The sequence below is a fragment of the Tachysurus fulvidraco genome, chromosome 24, assembly GCF_022655615.1.
Source record: "Tachysurus fulvidraco isolate hzauxx_2018 chromosome 24, HZAU_PFXX_2.0, whole genome shotgun sequence".
NCBI lineage: Eukaryota > Metazoa > Chordata > Actinopteri > Siluriformes > Bagridae > Tachysurus > Tachysurus fulvidraco.
The window spans coordinates 8,880,168-8,897,422 of NC_062541.1; the positions used below are offsets into that span (position 1 = coordinate 8,880,168).

A 17,255-nucleotide genomic window follows, 5' to 3' on the forward strand; every position below is an offset into this window, starting at 1 on the left:
TTTGAAATAAAGTGAAGCTTTACAAACGAGTCTCGACTGCCACTAGACTCGTACTGTGTATTTACTGTGGATCATTTTCAACTTATATCCTCTCTTTCACTTCAGGGTTTATTTAATGATTCATCTTGGTGCCACTTAAGGTTTGAAGATCTGGCACATTCTCTTTGAGCTACCATCATGAAGAGCTGAGAAAGCTGAGCTGAGAAAACTGAGCTAGAAGGTCAAATGTAATTGCTTGAACCTCTTGACTACATAAAGAACAAAATTTTAACAACACTATCTACATCACTAGCCTATGGATGACTGGATGAACCTCATGAAGAAATCACATCCGCTGTACAGAGGTGCCAAATAAATTTTAATGGTATAGCTCTTTTAACAACGGACATTGTGCCAGCCACCTCACAAAAAAATATAAAAAAAAGGGAAATTGTAAAGCTTATTTTTGTATTTATCCCTAATGAGCAAGCCATAAATAATACTAAGTGGTGTGTTAGTCTGCAAAAACCAGACATATCAAAATCTTTTATATAAACTCAGACTTTACAGTATACAGAAGCTATAATCATACAAGGTACATGATTTATGTTGTATGATTACAGCAACAGCATGATGATGTCGCTTTGAAAGCTGAAATGCTGCCATAACAAAGTTAGCTAGCTAGTTAGCTAAACGTAGACAACTCCTCAGTAAAAATATGACAGAGATATCCAGCATTAGCTAGCTAGTTTCTTGATTTAGGTCTTAGCCGAGCTGTGTAGGTTTGTTAAAGCTAGTTAAACAACAAGCTAGAAATTCTGTGAAATAGAATAGATCTGTTAGATTGGACCAATCCTTGAGTGTTTTCTAAAATACGCTAGTAACAAAACATTATGTCTGTTTAAGAATAAAATAAGAGTTTAATTCACTATGAGATCCTGTTTTTGTTACATAATGCATCAATCTTAAATATTCTTTAAAATATAGAGAATTCATCAGGCGGTTGGAGAGGCTTTAGTAATTAACGTGTTACTCTATCCTGCATTGTCAATGATTGAATACATGTTATACAGGAAACAATTGAGCTGCAAGCATACTAAGCATTACATTTATAATCCCTCTGCAGCTGCCTGTCTCATATAATAACCCCTAAGTGTGCCAAGTCAAGTGTGATTGTGCTGGAGGAAGATGTGGCAGTCAGAGCAGTGGAGGAAACACAGATTGAAAATTCATCAGTGTTCACAACATAATGACTCCTTTAATTATTCACAGTGATTGGAGATGTAGATCGCTGTCATCTTAGAAGAGTACTTTTTAAGGAATCGCATGGAGAGCAAGTAGAAAATAGCACTACACTCAGCCGAGGGTTTTACAGAAGGACCTGCGGTGCCTTCACAATGCTGAATAAAGGGCTGAATAATTACCTAAATGAGCAATTATTAAAACTTTGTAAAAAAGTTCTTGCTTCGTAATTATGGTTTATTGTATATATTCAATTTAGATTCACTTATATAATATTATATAGAGTAATTAAATATTACTTTGTTTATAACATGTCCACATATCCACTCGCCCAGAAATCTACAACGACACATACATATATCCATCCAGCCCATTCATCCAACCAACCAGCCCATCAATCCATCCAAGCAGCCCATCCACCCACACACAAACCCCCCACACACATCCATCCATGTCAACACACAATCAACCTAACACACCCCATCCTGCTCTCCCACACATCCAACCAACTAACCAACCATCCAACCACCCACACATCCATCCAACCAACCAACCATCTATCCATCCATCCATCTATCCATCCATCCATACCCGCCCATCTATTCATCCATCTATCCATCCATAAAAATCTGAAAACGAAAACTGAACGTAAGGGAGGAAAACCTACATGAATTTGCTCAACTACTGCATTTTTTAAAATGTAAACTGGTGATTGCATAAGTATTGAACCTGGTTGTTATGAAGAACCTTAGCTCTATTGCACATAATTAGATGAACATAGTCGATCTGTGTGGAATTAAAGTGGCACATTATCTCAATATAAAAACACCTGTTCAAATCATATGTTGCTGAAAGGCTAAAGAGACTTGTTAGAGAACAGAGCTCTTTGTTTCCATGATACTTTTAGTCTAGCCATCAAAACAAACCTGGAATAAAGTTCTGGAAATGATATATTCAGTTTCGAAAAAAATATCTGATTTTTGAAGCTTTAGGAGGAACTCATGCTATAGTACAATTTTTCTTCATTTATTTCTACATTTTTCTATTACTGATATTCAGCTTGATTTGACATTTCTTCCCTCTATATGGTTTCTTCAGGAATTGAAATTGTGTGACAGCTTCGTGGTGCTTATCTAGTGCACTATGTTCACAATAAAACACTATTTGTGATTTAACCAAAGGAAATTTTTTATAATGTGTTTTTTGTAATGTATATTAACATTCTCACATAAAAACAACTCAAGAACGAGAGTACAGACACTTCTGTGTTGTTTCTTTTTTCTGTTCACTCGGTGAAGCATATGGCACTGCCACACGCATTTTACCCTGCAATCAAATGAGCCACTTTACTATATTTCTACTATATTATGTAATAAATATAGCTGTTAATGTAATACTAATCATAATAGTTATTTTTTATTTTTTTGGAAATTTCAAAATAAGCAGCACTCAGCGGTGCAATGTACTAAATGTACTAAAAGGTTAAAGCAAACAGTTTAGTTTAATTAAATTAAACCACTTAGTTTCTTGAATTAAGTTATAATAAGTAATAAGTTAATAATAAATTAAGTAGTAATTTTTATAGCCTATTGCCATTTATAGCATATCATTTTCCAACTGTTTAATGAAGAAGATATCCCAAATTGACTCTAAAATGAAGCTGAATGGGTTTAAAAAGTCTCCTTTTTCATCGGATAATTAATCCTTTTTCCCCCTCTGATAAGAGGCTAATGATAGCATGTTTGCTCACAGATTTTCACATCACACAGTGTGAGATTCAATTCCTGCACAGCTTTAAGAGGCCAGATTGCAGAGTACATAAATTAGATTATTCAGTTGCTTCCCAGGCTTTCAGAATTAAATAAGGAAATGAGAAGGCATTAGCATGATCGCTAATTCTTCTCCTTCTTTCTTCTTCTACTAATTGTGGGGTCTAAAAAGTCCATAATAATCATTTAATTATTCACAAAACAGATATTTAGCTCTAACAGATTATTTAATATTCTACAGACCATTTTCTCTGAAAGTTAATGCACACACTAAAGTCCTCAGGATACTTAACATCGCTTGTGTGATGTGTGGGGAGATGAATCAACCAACTGTGTTTCTGCAGTGGCCGTCATTTAGCACTGCAGGTGATGCTATTATAATTTCATTAATACTTCAGAAAGAAGATTGGCCAGTGCAGTATGCTGACAGCATCCACGTGCAGTGAAATTAAGGCAGAGGACACAGATCAGGTAGCTGGTATGCATGCGTTAAATTTTCACAGTGCGACTTCATAATACAGGTTTATGGAATAGAAATGGGACCCAATTCTAGCAATATGCAAAATGCATGAACAAGTACTCAAACTTTTATTCTCAGAAGCTTGTTAAAATTTACAGACGTTCAGAAGTTCAGGGGCTCATGCCCCAGCACTGTCTAGATGCCAATGCTGGGCCCTTAAGCAAGGCCCTTAACCCATTCTGCCTTCTGCCTGAAACCAGGAAGTACCTTGTTTGTTTGGCCAATCACAGGGTTGGTGGAGTAGTGTGTTCAGTTGCTCTTGTCCCATGTGCTCATCACAGTGAGCAAAACTCCAACATGATGGATGACAACTGAATGATTTCTCCATATAAAGAACCCTGAGGATTTTAGTCCCCTTTCATAAAGTTCAATTAACTTAATGACCCAGTCCCATTATTTCAAACTCAAGAGATGTGTCACTCCGCAGTGTATGTATGTGGAGATGGGGCTGGATTTGGCTGGAAGGTGCCACTTATATACTGACCTCTTGTTGGGAATGTCTCCAGTCTGCTCATCAACAAAGTCCTGCTTCAGTTCGTCTGCCACATCACTGTCACTGTCATAGTCCTGATACACATTCTTCTCCAGCTCTTCAGACTCGTACTGACGTGGAGGAGAGGGGAAAGAAAGAAGAAAGAGCACGTTAGCAACGTTAGCGCAGCAGCGGCAAAAAGAAAACACAACAATGGCCAATGTTGCTTTACTGTTAATGCTCATGGCTTTGTGAACCTACATTAGCATCCAAACGCGGTGAATTCAACGTGTACGTGCAGCTCCGTGTAATTTGTATAAACGGAGGTTGTAATCGACAAAGTACATAACGTTATTTTATCATTAACACATAAAAAAATTTGCCTTAGCATGTAGCTACCTACTATCATGTGTGCTGATAAGTGATTATATTGCGGTAAAGTAAAAGTGCATTAAACATTAGTAAACTTTAGGTACATTATCAAATGCGCTAACAGTAGCCCCGCCCACAGCCCCTGACACAAGCGGTTCTTAAGTCTAGACCAGCAACGTTTTGGTGCTACTTAAGAGACCACTTTTCCTGGTTCAGAGCCGGTGCTTTGGCGGTCGAAACAGAAAGAACTGGTTCTAAATTAGGCTCTGGCTCCGAACCAGCACTCAAACTGCCTCGGTGGAAAAGGGGCATTAGAAACCAATGACCTGGACTGATATCAATAGTTCAATTCAAATAAAAGGCTGGAAAAGATCTACAATGTAATGAAATGTTGTTATTTGTTCACTTCTATGATTGGAGATACTATGATTGAAGAGTTTACAGAGAACACTTTGAAAACCAAAAAACATCCAGTAAGCAGCACTTCTTCAGTTCTTCATCTCAGTGTATTATGATGAGAGAGATCAGATGAGAATATCTGGTTCAAGCCAGAGTAACTCTTTTTACAACCGTGGAGACCAGGACAGCATATCAGAATGCATAACATGTCAATCCTTTAGACCAGGGGTCTCCGATCTTATCCGGAAAGGGCTGGTGTGGGTGCAGGTTTTCATTCCAACCAAGCAGAAGCCACACCAGAGTCTACTAAAAGCCAAGAACAGATTAAACAGATTAAACAGGTGGAATCAGGTGTGGCTTCTGATTGGTTGGAATGAAAACCTGCACTCACACCGGCCCTTTGTGGATAAGATTGGAGACCGCTACTTTAGATGGATGAGCTTCAACAACAAAAGATCACCTCAGGTTCCTTTACTGTCAGCAAAGATCCGAAATCATGGTCTACAGTGGCGATCAGTTATAGCCTTTATTACTAAGGAGAGGTACAAGGATGTTTGAACCTATGACTAAAAAAAATGTTAAAAACATATATAAAGAGGCTTACATATAATATTTTTGAGGAATATATGGAATTTCAGGGACTTATATATTATAATTAAAAATATACTTTACAATATTAAAAAAATATTGTTATATATGTGTATATTCAAAGCCTCTTACAGAAACCTGGATTAAATGTAAGAACTTTAAAATGACTCAATATGTCACTTGTGGAATTATGGCATATTTACATCAAATATGATGCAACCGTGTCACCAAAATGGAAAAGAAAAAAGACAGTTATTTTAGGTGACACTGATTCTTAAAAAAAGGCAAGAACACCTACTCACAAAGCAGCAAGAACAGGCTCTAGTCATTCTCTGTCAGAATGACTACCGGTGAAATTGCATGCCTACCAGAAAGTGCTGCTTTATTCCAGAACAAACGTCAAACTTCTAAACTGATTATATATTATTGCACTTCCCACTCCAGCACTGATTTAGTCCACTTCAGCACAATGTTCACTGACTAGGTGTGCACATGAGATTTTCCAATCACAATAATCTCCCTGACCTTTTAAGCTTTATCACAACATCAATATTATCACAATATTATATTCAAAAACTGCTACTTTGCCACAAATGTCTCCCTTTCAGCGAAGGGCAGATGTGACTAAGACATTCTTAGTAGCAACACTATCGTACCATCTTTGTCTGTCTCTCTGTCTGTCTGTCTGTCTGTCTGTCTATTTGCCTATCTATAGAAAATGAGTAATAATATTTTCTGATGTTCAACAGACAGACAGACAGACAGACAGACAGACAGACAGACAGATAGATAGATAGGGAGAACATTGTTTACAGATTTTTAACAATGTACAATTTTAAGATTAGTAAATAAATTAACATCAAATCAGTTGCATCCAGTCAGTCTGTAATGATAAAATATATTGAAAAAACATTACAAAAAGATTGACATTAAAAAAAGGACATCATGGAGGCTGATCCAAATGCTTTCATTGATTTAATCTGGCTTATGATCTCATTTTGATCTCAGTTCTATCATCTTTTACGAAAAGTGTAAGATTTTAGTGCACACATTAAAAAAAATTCACTTGTAATTTCAGGATAAATTTTTCTTCTGATTTGAATATTTGATTTCTAGATTATGTAGAGTAAAGAAAGTATAAACTATTAACAAATGTTTAATTCTTATTTATACTTTAAATCCTGATTACTGCATGAAACTGTAAAAAATATTAACACTTCCTGCTGGATCAACAAGCAGCTCTTATATAACATGAATCTAAACTCGTGAACTTCAGGTGTTTACAGACTACAGTAATCAAAACTGTCTGGTTTTTGTCATTTTATATTACTATATGCTGTCTCAAGATCACGGTAAAACATTTTTTCCATGGCATACGCTAGCGACAGAATAAAATGTTCTTGTGTGATTTGTTTTAAAATGTCAAGTGCATTTGAGTGATGATAAACTCCATGCAGACACGACACCTCCATAAAGCTGATCCAACATGACGGGTAGAGAGACTACAAAACACTTAACACCATTAATTATGGCCATTTATTTCAACAGCTCACTGTGGTTCGGATGAAGTTATTGAAGAATAAATAAGCTTGATAGAAAGTGGCATGACAAACATTTGCTGCACACAACAATAGGAAAAATGTATAAATGTATAAATAAATGAATGAATGAATGAATGAATGAATGAATGAATGAATGAATGAATGGATCACAGAAACACAATAAAGCAAAGATAAAGATTTTTCTCTCTTTTTTTCTTTACATTTTTAATGATTTATAAATCAACATTCTGCAAAAGGTCAGTTTTTTTCCTCACTAATTGAGTTTTAAGGCAGATGTTAAGTGTACTATAAACAGGATTCTTACAAAAAATTTCAACCAATCGTACGTTTTGTTTATTAGTCCCTATACCAATCATAAATCTGGTCATTCAGCAACAGGTTTGTGTGCATTATCAAACAATCTGTGTTTAAAAAAAATCATTCGATTTAAAACCGAGCCATTTTCTTAACTACAGTAGACATAAAAACCTGAGCAATAAAACAGACCTGTGTGGGTTATTTACACCCCTATTATTACTTTTACAAAAGCTATTAAACAAATCAATAGAAATGACTGAATAATATTTTTTAGGATTAAATACTAACTACAAGCAGTAATGTAGCATGTAATACATGTGTAATAAGGTGTAACAAGCACATAATAAGTGAATAATAATCCTACCCCATTGGAAGCCAGGACATCTTCACTCTCCTCTTCCTTATTGTCAATCTGCATCTCAAAAGGGTTTCCACCCTGATCATACTGGGCAAAGAGAGACAGCTCCTCAGAGTAACTGGAGGCTGGCTGCCTGCTCGGAGACACTGACGGCGAACGACACTGACCCATGAACTTAAACTCCTGCAACACATGAGCTTATATGTTTACTACAGACTTAATCAGCATTATTAACATTCGCTGTTGAACAATAAAGGCTCATATTGCAGGCTCTTTCTGTAAGCTCTATCACAGCTGACTCTACGCTCTGACCCAGGCTTCCTAACAAGCGGAGGATATGAATTTCAATGCACTGTGCTGTATGTGTGACAAACATATGCAAGAAAACATTAAATATGCAAGAACGATAGCATATTACACAGTCGTGTGACTACCAACCTGGCAAATCGGCTTGCAGTACCTGAGAAAGGCTGTCATTCGATTAACAACGGCTTTAAACCTTAACTTTGAAACAAGGATGCATATACTAGGTGAAATTTATTGTTTGTTTCTTTTTTGACCAAAAAAGTGCCTTTTGTTTTCGAGTGATGTGATCTGTAGTCTAATCTAATGTTAGCCAGGTCAAAGGTATAATAACAGATATTGTTTCACATTAACACGCTCAAAACATTCTCCTTTTTTTGTGTCAGAAAGCAAAGATGTTGTGTCAGTTATAACTATAGTGAACATACAGTAGTAAAGTGACATGAGGGAAGAGGGCAGGGATTACAGGGAGCCAGTGAATATCAGAGATTCCCAGTCTTTGTGAATATTAACACAGTTTTTTGTCAAATGCCTTATCTGTTCAATTTTTATTAGAGGGGAAAAAAGACCACTGCTTCTTATTTTTCATATTTTTATGATTGTAGGTAAAAAAACTTTTCGTTTATAACATTGTATTTATACAGACAGTAAAACCATGTTGCAAATTTATTGAAAAGGAAGATTATTTGTGATTATTAGTAAGATAAGATTATTATATTCTACTTTCAGGGCATTTAGTATGCATCAAGCCATGAAGAGAAAAATAGTTGAATGAAGCAGTGCCTTTGTAAATACTAGAGGATTGCAGACCCTGGTTTCATCTGGTCATTTATATTCACTTAAGCGAATATCCATTTCATTCATTTTCATGAATAATAATATTGCAGTATAAAAAGGCTGACGAAAAGTTTTGCAATAATTAAAAGAAATGTGAAATTAATGCTGTATAACAAGGCAGGCAAAAACAACAAATTCACATCTCTTTACTACTCAGAGTACATATGAGTTGACCGGTCAAGCTTATACGTCTCACCGTTCACTAAACGCTACATCCAGTGACTGCCCCAATTCTGTGAATGTCTTCTGAAGACGCTTCAAGATTTAATCATAAGATCCTCAGGGAAGAATTTGCTTTCACTGCTGGATGTCTGGGCATGTACAGCAAAGTGGAAATCATTTTCTCAGAGATTGACATCACTGCATCCTTGGAAGTCTCAAAAGGCTCATGTTAAAAAAACTTTAACACATCTTCAACAGCTGAGAGGAGGAAATCATCCAAGCTGGTGGTGTCTGGATACAATCCCAACAAAATGAGAAAAGAAGCCAAGCCAGTTTTCTGGAGGGAATGATAACTTAAAGTGTTGAGCTTATGTTTGTCAATAAGGAAGGTTGCCAGAGCTGTCGGTTTAATGCAAAACCCCCAGAAGGTCATCAGATAGTTAATTAACATCCAAACACATACACTAACTAGTCATTTTCACATGAAAAACCCCACCCTTACTGTGACCTGTTAGATATTATCTAATCTGAAAGTTTCCCTTCACTGCTGTGCTGACACTTACATGAAGCTGAGTGATACTAAAGTTGGACTTCACAGGACACAACTCCCATGTTTCATTCTCCAGAAACATGCGCAACTCCTCCAGGCGTGTTCTAAAAGAGACAGAAAGAATTAAGAGATGGATGCATTTAAACAAATTCACATCAAGAAGCATGTGTTTAGTATAAAGTGATGGATACAGTGCCAACGCAGGCAAGTGCTGAAATAATGTGAACATCTTTTCTGAGAAAGAAACCAAGCACCTTTGTTGGGTTTACATATTGTGCTTCTATTAATAATGCCCAAGACAACCACCACTGTGTGTCTCAAACATTTATATACCATTTATAAACTGGTAAAGTTTTTGGATCAGGCAACAGGAAATTAATCACGTAGTCGAAATGTTGGTCAGAAAAATAAAAGTTAATCAAAACGGAGGTTGAACGCTGTACTACACAGCTGCACAAGCATAACACAAAGCAAGAAATGTCACATCACTGAGCAGAGGGCAGATCGATGGCACCGAACTCCCTGACGTTGGTCTTAATAACCTGACAAAATCCACAAACTCCAGTTTGGGTCAGGAGAGCCACCAAATCCAAAAACCAGCAGACAATGCTGACGCAAAAAAAAAAAACAAACAAAAAAAAAAACCCATATACAAAAAAAACAAATAAAGATAACAGAAGCAAAACCCCAGACGTGACTGTTCTCACGTGCACATTGTACTCTGAACTGAAAAAAAAAAATGTCATTATAAAGATGATCACGAAATATGAAGCCTTTATAAAACGCTGAACCAACATCGTAGGCTGTGGTAGGTATTACCAGAGGATTTTAATTATAAGTGTGAATACTAGCATTATTTTTATGCACTGTATCAGCTGAAAACTGTGAATCAGTGTGTTATGAATGACAAGAGAACATCTGCCTGTTTATCTTCAGCTGACACAAAGTACTGTCATAATCACCAGCTTTTCATTTTTGAATCTTGCACTGTCACTCACATTTCTGTTCTCATAATACATGAGAAAAAGAGCTGTGTTAAAATAATATATTTTGTATTGCAAGGTCATTAAGCATTAAATCAGCTGTAATCACAGTTTACAGATGACTTGGCAGGTTTGGATACACCTGAAGACACCGGTGTACCAAAGTACTGAACAGATTGCCAAGAAGCAAATGAATCATAAATAAATAAATAAATAAATAAATACATAAATACATACATACATACATGCATACATGCATGCATACATACATGCATACATACTATCTATCGAGGATCTAAATGCTGGATTTTTAAATGGATGCAAAGTTCACAGTAATTCTAAATTCTCTTTCTTAAGCAAACAATGTATTATTGGACGCTAGTCTATTTTTGTAGGAACATTGACATTACATTTTAACGCCGCTAAACAAAACAAACTGTCATTGCTAAGTGAGGCTCGTTTATAATTACAGCGTGTTACAGCATCTCTGCAGCATTGCTTGGGAACCATTCTGTGAAATGCTGCTGAAGAACTATATTGCTTGGCAGAAGAATGATCATTTGTTAGCAAAAAAAATTATATGTTGTTGGTTGTTGTGTGTTTAGTTTTATGAAGCCTTGCCAGGTATAGGTACAGATTTATTAAAGCAATAAACCCCAAAAAGCCATGGTTTAGTGTGATTTAGTGAGAACAGCTAAATGGGATTCATGTGCTCTGCTCCACATCATGCTTAACAATGCCTCATAGCTGTTATAAAATCACTGTAAACAATGGCTTCTTGTGGCTTCATGCATTATTAACCTCACAGGCTTGTTACTAAATATATTAACCAGCACAAATGTGCATACGTTCCATCACGTCACATTCACACTTAACACTCTTTTAATGAATAGAGTCTTTAGTCGCCTAGTGCCAGATGGGAAAAGCATGGATGAAGTCCACACCGCTTGTGCCCTTCTATATGAAGGTATAGTGAAGGCTGTATATTTGTATAAATTCACCAGTTACAAAAAAGTACTAAAAAAAACTGTACTGTCCGTTGGACACACCAATTAAACCAGCACCAAGCCCTTTAGAATAAAACAACTCTTATAGATCAGTCTTAAATAATCGGCCCCTGATGAGCTGTGGAAAGAGTACAAGCTGCAAATGTTACAAGCTACATTTTTATCTAGTACATTGGTTTGTGTGTAATGAAGTGGAGGAAACTGCACAGTTGGGAGAGCGCTCATGTCTACATGATTGAGAATGACTTGCTCTGTATGTTAATTAGGTCAGTGCACAGTCAGAATTTGTCACAAGTGAACATTAGACCTTGCAACTGAAGCACAGGATCTTTGACATAACATTTGTGAAACATTTGTGAAACACAAAATGTGAGATGTCGAAAAAAAAGGACACCGTATTAGAGGAGAGCACAAAACACAGAAAAACAAAAGTAATCCATGTGGAGTGATTTAAGTGGTTAAGTTTTAAGAAGTGTGTTAAAGGAACACATGGAAGAATATTTGCTAAGAAACATGAGGTTTGTTTCTAAGCAAAAATTGACATAGTATTAAAGTCAACTTTGCCAGATTATTGTTTGCATCCCTGATGTTTAATTAATTGAGCAGTTGCCAACTTATAAATAAAAAAAGAATGGAAACAGGTTTTACACCTGAAGGACACCTTGCATGTAAAGATCAATTCCTGAAGGGCACTTGGCATAAAACAGGCAACTCTTCTGCTAGTGTCACACCTCCTGGGTATGTGTGGAGTTTACATATTCTCCCCTGTATCTCAGGGGTTTCCTTACAGGTACTCTGGTTTCTCCCCCAGCCCAAAGACATGCATTGTAAGCTGACTGGCATTTCTAAATTGTCCCTAGTGTGTGTGATTTTGCCCTGTGATAGACAGGCATTCTGTCCAGAGTGTACCCTGTCTTGAGCCCCAAATCTCCTGAGATTGTCTCCAGGTTCCCTGCGACCCAGTAGGATAAGTGATGAAGAGAATGGATGGATGGAGGGATAAATAAATAAAATGAATAGATAAATAAATGAATAAATAAAAAGATCCTCTCACTACTTTGAAACAGGTTCCTAATCTTTACTGACAATGTCACTCATGATAGTAATTCATGCTGAAATCTACAAAAACATTCGGTCTGCTGATTAAGCAAATAAAAGAAACGCATCCCATCTTAAGCAGGAAGAATCCAGCAAAACAAATGACTTTAACAGGGGGAAAAGGGGATAGTTTTAAACTGGCCAAATCAATCACCAGACTTTAATCCAATTGAGCAACATTTCACTAGCTGAAGAAGAGACAGTAAATGGCTCATGACTTGATCAAGCTGTTGAACTGCTACAGTATGCTCTGTAATGAAGTGGACTTTAGCCTAATTCTTTCATTTAATTTGCAATCATATAGTGTTAAACTGTCAGCAAAGCTCTTCAATGAAAACCAGACTTTAAAATGTTTTCAGAACTATATATAGAAGAAAACACAAAAATGTTCACACATTTAAACCTTACAGACATTACACGATTAGAATGAGATCTAACACCAAGCTACATTGCCTGATCAAAAGAAAAAGCAAATATGATTCATCTGCTTTATAATAGCTGTTCAAGTTTTTTTTTTTTTTTGCAAATGACATCCTAAATGCATTGTTCTGATGATAGCACTACATGGGGATGAGAAACTGAAAAGAGAAACCTCCCAAAACAAACAACAGCATGAAGAAGCTGAGGTCTCGAAAAAGCATTATAAAAAGAGACTGTACGGGGTAAGTTCGGTAATGGTAGTGTGTTATGAACTTGATGCAGTTACAGCAAGAAAAGGGGATGCAGATATTAAGTGTTCTTTACTGTAAAAGGCTGTCTGGTGGCAGAACTCCCAATTTTGGTGTGAGCAGAAGTATTTGAACAAAAGGTGCAATTTATGGACCATCCACATAATTCAGGATAACTCCTGTGTACACTTGCTTACTCCAGATATTCAGAAGACCTAAATGCTTGACTTAGAGACCACAGGACAGCTAGCTCACCTGTGATAGTTCTTAAAGTAGTTCACGCTCTGTCTCTTTATTGACTCCTGTAGCAACTCAGACTTGCTGCCACAGAACTCCTCTCCCACCTGCATCAGCCTAGAGACACCGAGAATAAGAAATGTTAGAGTTTAGACATGAGAAACCAAACAAACATGAATGGAAACAGCTCACAGCAGGCTTCAGTGCTACAAGTCCATAATAACCTCCATAGATTTGTTTGACTGTACGTGTGCCCCATGTTCTTCCTATCGCTACTAACCCATGAGCAATGTTACACAGGTCAGAAAAACAGAGCCATGACTCCACACACTCAGTGGCCTTTTAATTAGATGCCTTGTAACGAGGCTGTCTGAAAGTCCTCTGTCGCTGTGAAACAAGCGGCTTCATTGATGCCTTATGCACCCTGCCTCTATACTGGCCCCAAGCAGCCAAGCAGGCCTCGTGCCAGTGCAATTAGCACTAATGAGGACGTAGCTTCCTACCTGCTAATAACATCCAGCACCACAATAAAGTCATCATACTTGAAGTTGGACATGTCTGTCCCCAATAAATAGGCTTTCACTTTCAGCTGGACGTCCTGACAAAAGAAAAATAGGTTGGTGTGAACAAAGTGTTGATGGAAAAGACAGAAAAAAGTGCCAAATAGGAACATAAGTGTGTCACTGACCTGCCAAATGCGACTTAGGCCATGTTCAAGCTTTTTCTTCACATAGCTGTGGCCCACTGTAGCTTCCTCTGAGCCTTCATCACTGGTACCATCTGCAGGAATAGCACCAAAATATCTTACTGACAGATGACCAAGTACATTACAGATATATAGTATCTTACCAAGAGAAAAAGGACAATTCTACCATTTCTAGAAAAAAAAAGGAAGGAAGGAAGGAAGGAAGGAAGGGGGACGGGGGGGGGGGGAAGCAAAATTAAGGATGAAAGGAAGGGAGGAAGCAATAGAGGAAAGTGAAAAAAATAGAGAGGAAATTAATAAAAAGAAGGAAAGAAATATAGTAAGAATAACTAAATAGAAATTCTGGAAGCAATCTATCAGTTTTACCCTCTATAACTCTTACAAACTCTTACTACTGTTTACATTGAAGAAAATAAAATGCATTAGCCCTCAAACATGAGAACTAGAATCTCACAAACACACATGACCGTAATAATCTGTAATAACGCTTCCACTAAAAATCACAGCTCGGGCTATTAGCTAATAGCACAGAGCCCAACAAAGCCATTCTCTGACTCGCACCAGGCTGATTACAAGCGCAGGATCCCAGATGCCACTCAGCTTAAGGAAAAGTGCCATTCCTGACAAGCTCCTGGATATGAGACAGGTGCAGGACCATTATAGTAATTTTGTGATGGAGCTCTATATTGATGAGTGTCGCACAGAAACATGACATTTAATCAGAACAATCAGATCTTCACTGTTTGGCAATAAGAGGAACAGCTTCATGTAACACAGCTGATGGGAAGGAAAATGTAATTTAGCACACTGCTGAGAAGAACTTCCTTTCCTTCAGCAACCAAGAACAACCCGTTATCAATGAAACGGCACCATATAGGAATGAAATATGTGAAATATTACGACCAAATAATGGTGGCAGTAAAAGTAAAAAAAAATTCTCTCTATGTGCTGACTAGCAAAACAAAATGTCCCAGCACAGGCCATAACAATATAACACAACAACTTCAAGACAACTGTGGCAGTTACTTTTATAATCCAGTAGTTATTATAGTGTACTGCTTACTACAATGTCTTAAGTAAGGAATAAACCCGAACAAGGAGAAAGTGAAAGATTTTATCTCAATTCCACTAAAAAGTCAATAAGTTAATAAAAAATGGGTTTACAATGGAAAATGACCTAAATGAACACATTTTTGTGGCAGCTTGGTAAAAATAAGTCTATTCTTTCTTGAAGTAAAAAAGTAACACTTTTAGCAGAAATAAAAAATGATCATAACCAGATTTCTCATCCTTTTTCCAAGCCATCTGAACTTATTTTTATGAGCCATCTCACAACTGTTGCCAAAATAAGGCCATTCTTGCACTACACAGAAGCCAGTGCTGTATCACGCATGAGCTTTGACTACCATAAAATTCCCAAGATGCTCCAGTGCTGACGCCAGGTGGACAGAGCTCCAGGCCCTCCATGACCTTTTACTTGGACACAAGCAGGCATGATTTATAAACTCTTTATCACTCATGGGCAATTTCATCAATGAGTCACAGAGGTAGAAAACATCCAAACCGCACATAGGAAAAGAAATTTGTTAGAATTTTGCAAAGTACAATTCAAGGATTTCTCTGCTGCATTTAAACAACTGCTTGCATCACCTCGCTTCACTTTGTCTGCATCCAGCTCTCTGTGCTCTGAATATTAAAATGATGCACAAAAGCATATGATTAGTTTACACAGGAACTGCTTAACACTCAGAATAACTTTAAAAACATAGATTATGAGATAGGAAGTATGAGAAGAAGGAAAGCTTTTATAAATAAACTAAGTGACATTTTCTAATCTTGGCCAAGCTGGACCCATGCAAGCACATTGCAAACAGTGTAGAAGCAAAAGGGGTCAAGAATGGAGTATAAATATGATTAAAAAAAAGCAAAAAAAAAAAAATTAAAAAAAATAAAAAAACAGCTTAAGCGCTTATCTTAATTAGCGTGAGTAGTTTCCTGGGAGTAGCTACAGCTGCTGATGTATAACATTAGATTATCTGTAAGGATGTACAACTCTGCTACTGAATCAACAAACATGTAAAATTGTGTTTGTAGACAAGACTTCCTTAAAAACATTTATTTCACATGGTGAGGCTTCTTGGTTTCATATTCAGCCGCTTAATGCTCACAGATGAGCCTTGAGATGATTCTGAAGGTGCTTCATGGTGCAGTCTACAGTACATCATTAATAATAAAAGCAGCAGCTGACTGCAGCTTAATCACTGAGCTCTGCGTCTCTGCTATGTAAAGCTTCAGGGGATCAAACTAAAAGCAGTCAAAAACACACACGCAGTCAAAAACACAGTCAAAAACACACAAAGTCAAAAACACACGCAGTCAAAAATACAGTCAAAAACACACAAAGTCAAAAACACACACACACACAGTCAAAAAGACACACACAGTCTCTCTCAAACAGCTGGATATTTCTGCTCCTTAGACAGAGGACAGGTCAGCACAACTGGACACAGAGTTCAGAGATAAACACGTGATGAACAACAGATTAAGTAACAAACTGTACAAAAGGTGAAACTCATCCTCTTTATTTAGTTATCTAACCGTTATCGTTTAAGACAAAACGCTGTGAAACGGTGTAAACGTCAGTAGAACTGAATACGGTTTTCAGTCTACACATCATGATTTATGTTACAGTGACACACTGAGCACATATTCAGCACCACATTGCTGTTAGCTCTTATACGAGTTCAGCTTCCAGCTTAGTATAGTTAGTGTGTCAGCCCACAGAAGCAAATATTCTTAGAGAACTCACAGCAAGGACTGAAGGCATGGACAAAGAATATTTACCCTCGAATGAAGTCAGCTCAGGATAATAAAAAAAAGGGAGAGATTTTGCTTCTATTTATAGTCCAAACGTATTAAAGTATTACAATATTAATTTTGATTTTTGATCAGCATATTTTGCACGTCACTAAAGCTGATTTGACAGCTTGTAGTCTGCTTGCCAAATCTGAATCAGAGTAAAATCTGATGTTTTTGTTTCATTTGCTATTTGATTTATGTTGATTCCTCATTTCATTTAATCAAGTAGACGTTCCCACTACTTGGTTACCATAGTAATAACGTTTACCAGTGAGAATATTGACAAG

At 36.9% G+C, this 17,255-nt stretch overlaps 1 protein-coding gene across 2 annotated transcripts in view; it reads right to left on the reverse strand.

Moving 5' to 3' along the window:
• The window catches only part of vps50 (VPS50 EARP/GARPII complex subunit), a 121,300-nt gene that overhangs the window by 41,530 nt on the left and 62,515 nt on the right, over nucleotides 1–17,255 (reverse strand). The window contains exons 14-20 of one of the 2 annotated variants that reach the window (XM_047807959.1): nucleotides 15,760–15,795; nucleotides 14,092–14,183; nucleotides 13,907–14,001; nucleotides 13,422–13,520; nucleotides 9,424–9,514; nucleotides 7,565–7,741; nucleotides 3,995–4,113 (exon numbers count right to left, since the gene is read on the reverse strand). In XM_047807959.1, coding sequence (XP_047663915.1) covers nucleotides 3,995–4,113; nucleotides 7,565–7,741; nucleotides 9,424–9,514; nucleotides 13,422–13,520; nucleotides 13,907–14,001; nucleotides 14,092–14,183; nucleotides 15,760–15,795 — 709 coding nt within the window. The remainder of the gene's footprint in view (nucleotides 1–3,994; nucleotides 4,114–7,564; nucleotides 7,742–9,423; nucleotides 9,515–13,421; nucleotides 13,521–13,906; nucleotides 14,002–14,091; nucleotides 14,184–15,759; nucleotides 15,796–17,255) is intronic. The other variant, XM_027175608.2, reaches the window with a different exon arrangement.